The sequence below is a fragment of the Sinocyclocheilus grahami genome, unplaced genomic scaffold (genome assembly GCF_001515645.1).
Source record: "Sinocyclocheilus grahami isolate Dianchi unplaced genomic scaffold, SAMN03320097.WGS_v1.1 scaffold472.1, whole genome shotgun sequence".
NCBI lineage: Eukaryota > Metazoa > Chordata > Actinopteri > Cypriniformes > Cyprinidae > Sinocyclocheilus > Sinocyclocheilus grahami.
The window spans coordinates 638729-642348 of NW_015505651.1; the positions used below are offsets into that span (position 1 = coordinate 638729).

At 31.7% G+C, this 3620-nt stretch overlaps 1 protein-coding gene across 1 annotated transcript in view; it reads right to left on the minus strand.

The window, feature by feature from the left end:
* LOC107553382 (SH3 and multiple ankyrin repeat domains protein 1-like) overlaps positions 1–3620 on the minus strand; it is a 50252-nt gene that overhangs the window by 38135 nt on the left and 8497 nt on the right. The window contains exons 2-3 of the mRNA XM_016235580.1: positions 2139–2654; positions 1212–1415 (exon numbers count right to left, since the gene is read on the minus strand). Of these exons, the coding sequence (XP_016091066.1) occupies positions 1212–1415; positions 2139–2606 (672 nt within the window). The 5' untranslated portion in view covers positions 2607–2654. The remainder of the gene's footprint in view (positions 1–1211; positions 1416–2138; positions 2655–3620) is intronic.

Below are 3620 nucleotides of genomic sequence, written 5' to 3' on the forward strand. Positions count from 1 at the left end.
TAAATTAAATTAAATTAAATTAAATTAAATTAAATTAAATTAAATTAAATTAAATTAAATTAAATTAAATTAAATTAAATTAAATTAAATTAAATTAAATTAAATTAAATTAAATTAAATTAAATTAAATTAAATTAAATTAAATTAAATTAAATTATAAAAAAAAAAAATACAAATAAATACAATACAAATAAACAGATGTTATTAATGCCTAAATAAATATACCAGAGTAATTAAACAATTTACATCTTAAATTAGAATAAAACTGACATACATTTAGACAAGTCAACTATATAATTAAGGCAGATCTGAACAGAAAGGCTGAGCCTTTTTCCTCAGGGAAAATATTTTTCATAAATGTCGGGTTAGGGAAATTTGTCACATGTGTTTTATATGTTTTTTTAATATATATTTTATATTCATTAACACTACATTTATTAAATGCAGTTTCTGAAAGCCAAAACAATGATCTAAGTTCATTATTGCTGCTCCATGATTTTTATTTCATGTTTAAATTGTGCTATAATGCCATTAAAATCATTATACACTTTAAACACAAATAAGTTGTGGAAAATAAATAAGTTGTTTAAACACAAACAAGTTATAATTTTTCATACAATAAGGTCCCATTATTTTATGTCAATGCATTTAATAATATTAACAAAAAATAGCAATACATTTGTTACAGTGTTTAATAGTCTTAGAACTGGTTAATAAAAAAATAAGTATTCATTGTTAATGTTAGCTCAGGTCCAATAAATATTCATATCAAAAGATATGATAAAAGACTCAAGATAAAACATATTTTATATTAAAAAAGTATATATAAAAAAATGTAAACTTTCGATTTATTTTTTATTTTTAAGTTAATGTTTAAACTAAGATCCACTAAGATTAATAAATACTTTATGAGAATTTGTTATTGCTAGATCATGTTAACTAATGCAGTAATGTTAACAAATGAAAGCTTATTGTAAAGTGTTAGCAGCTGTTCTTCAAACAGCAGGTTCCTACTGTGACAACTTGCCCCTATAGGCTCAGCAAGTGTTAAATGACTGGTATTATTATTATTATTATTATTATTATTAATAATAGGTCAAAAAAGGAGGGAATGTTTAAGCGTTTAAGTGTTTTTGTTATGAGGTTTAGGAGCATTCAGGGTGATGCGGTGTAGTGTTTGTGAGCCTGTGATCTCATATCCTCCACAGCACCTCCAGGTAGGGCACTCCCTTCTCCAGGGACTGGCCGAACTCTCGAAGCAAGCGCTCCTCCTCCAGGAACTTGGCATCTCGTCCGTCTCCAGCTGGCTGGAAGAGGCCGTAATTGTAAACGTCCCACAACGACTCGCTGAGAGAACAAATAATCTGCTGCTTCGCACTCCAAACGCTTGAATCGGGATCAAACCGCAAACACTTCTACAGACGGAGAGAGAGAAAACCGGTTCATGAGAACAACAGATTGAACTGGATTTAAAGTTCAAAATAACTTTCAGCTTTATTGACGGCATCTGTGATGTGTCGTCGTTCACCACAGAGCTTCATTTGAATTCATAACTCATAAAAGTCCTGTTTACAGTAATGTATTTACAATAGATGTCTACTGAAAAGACATTCTGGAGGTTTACAAGCAGAAACGTGCAACCTCTATATCTGCATGCAAAATCTTCATTGTAAATGCATTTTTTTTTTAAACTATAAATCCATTATCCAAAATTATTATTTTATTTTTATTTATTTGACAATTATAAAAATCTACAAATATAAAAATAAAATTATGAATATTTATTTATATTTATTTGAATAAACAATAAAACAACAAAAATAAAAATTACACTACAAATACAAAAATAAATAATAATAATATAATCTATTTTAAATGGTTATTTCAATTTATTTGACACAATTATTATTAAAAAATTATATTAATTCATAAAATAAAATTAATTTATAATAATAATGACATTATGGTGCCATATTATCGTTATTGATAGAAGTAAAATTATTATTGGTAAACGCAAATATCTGTAGCTGCAAAATTAAAGAAGTGATGGAGTGGAGAATTTGTCAAAATGATAATCGGCCAGCCGTTAGCACACATTGCGAGTGCATGTGAATGTGTGTGAAGAGAAATGCGCAGACCGTTTGTTTGATGTCAGGGATGCCGATGCGGAACACAATCACGGCGAATTGCGAGTCTTCCACAGGGGTCACTGAGGTCATGCTGCGCTCCATCAGACGCCGCCGGGCCTGCTGATTGGTCAAGACCGGGTGATACAGCGGCTGATTGGTTGTCTGATGATAAAGAGTCGGCTGACTGGGTAAATGCGGGATTCCTCTTTGGGCAGAGTTAACGGCCCTGGGCTGCCTATCTCCTCTCTGCCATCCAATCACAACGGCCGCCGGTTTGTATCCATCCGACTTGTGTCCGGCCCGGTTCTGGTGTTCCTTGTCTCCCATACCGATCATCCCATTTTGTTTCAATCTCTTCAATCTCTCCTCATCATCCTCCTCATCCTCGCCCTCTTTGTCTTCGGCGCTGCCAAAAAAACGCTTGGTGTTTCCCAGCATCCTTTGCTGCACCGTGTCAGCAAGCAATGTTGATGTCATGGCGCTGAGTCATGCTGCTTATCGGCATACAGCTTAATATTAAACAGACTGAAAAAGAAAAGAAACATAAAATAATCAGTGCAATGCAATGCATTTCATTTTACTGATATTAAAAAAAAAATCCAATTCCATAAACAGACAGTATAAAGGCACACCTATAGAAACCAGAAAATATTTTGACTTGGACCAGTAAGAAACCACAGCAATGCACTAACAACAACTCAAAACACCCTGGCAACACAATAACCATTCAAACACCATAGCAACGCACTGACAACCATTAAGAACACCCTAGCAATGCACTAACAACCACTCAACACCCTAGAAACACCCTAACAACCACTCAATTAGTGATCGACCGATATTGATTTTTTTTATAACCGATACCGATACCAATTATTTGCATGTTTATGTGCCCGATAACCGATATGCAGAACCGATATGTATTTACTGTTATAAAGTAAATAAATGACTAAGTGAAGTAAGAACATACTTCACTTTGGTTTTTCCTCTTTTCAGTCATCTTTTTTTTTTAAGTGTTGAAAATTAGCAGTCATTCATGTTAAAATTAATCTTCATACTACAACAATAAAAAAAACATTTTATTTATAAAAAGCATCAACAGCAACAACACTAATATTAACAATAGGAAAAATAAATGTCTAATGTTTTCAAATGGAGAAAATAAATAAAGGACAGGAGTCATATCAACTTCATTTTAAACAGTTTTAGTAGGTTTCTAAGCTGTTTAATAGCTACAGAGTCAATAATAATTCACTGGATAATGTTAATTCACTGAATAATATTCTCTGGAATATTGGAATATAACAAACAAAACATCGTATTTTATTGTGACAGCGTGGTTTATCTATGCAGTTACACAGAACTATACTCAAACTGCGATCGCTCGCGGAGATAATAAATCATTCATTTCCATAGAGTTGTATTTATTTAGATGTTTATTAGCGGAATATTGGTTATATAGTAAATGTTAATACAATTTAGGGCATTTTA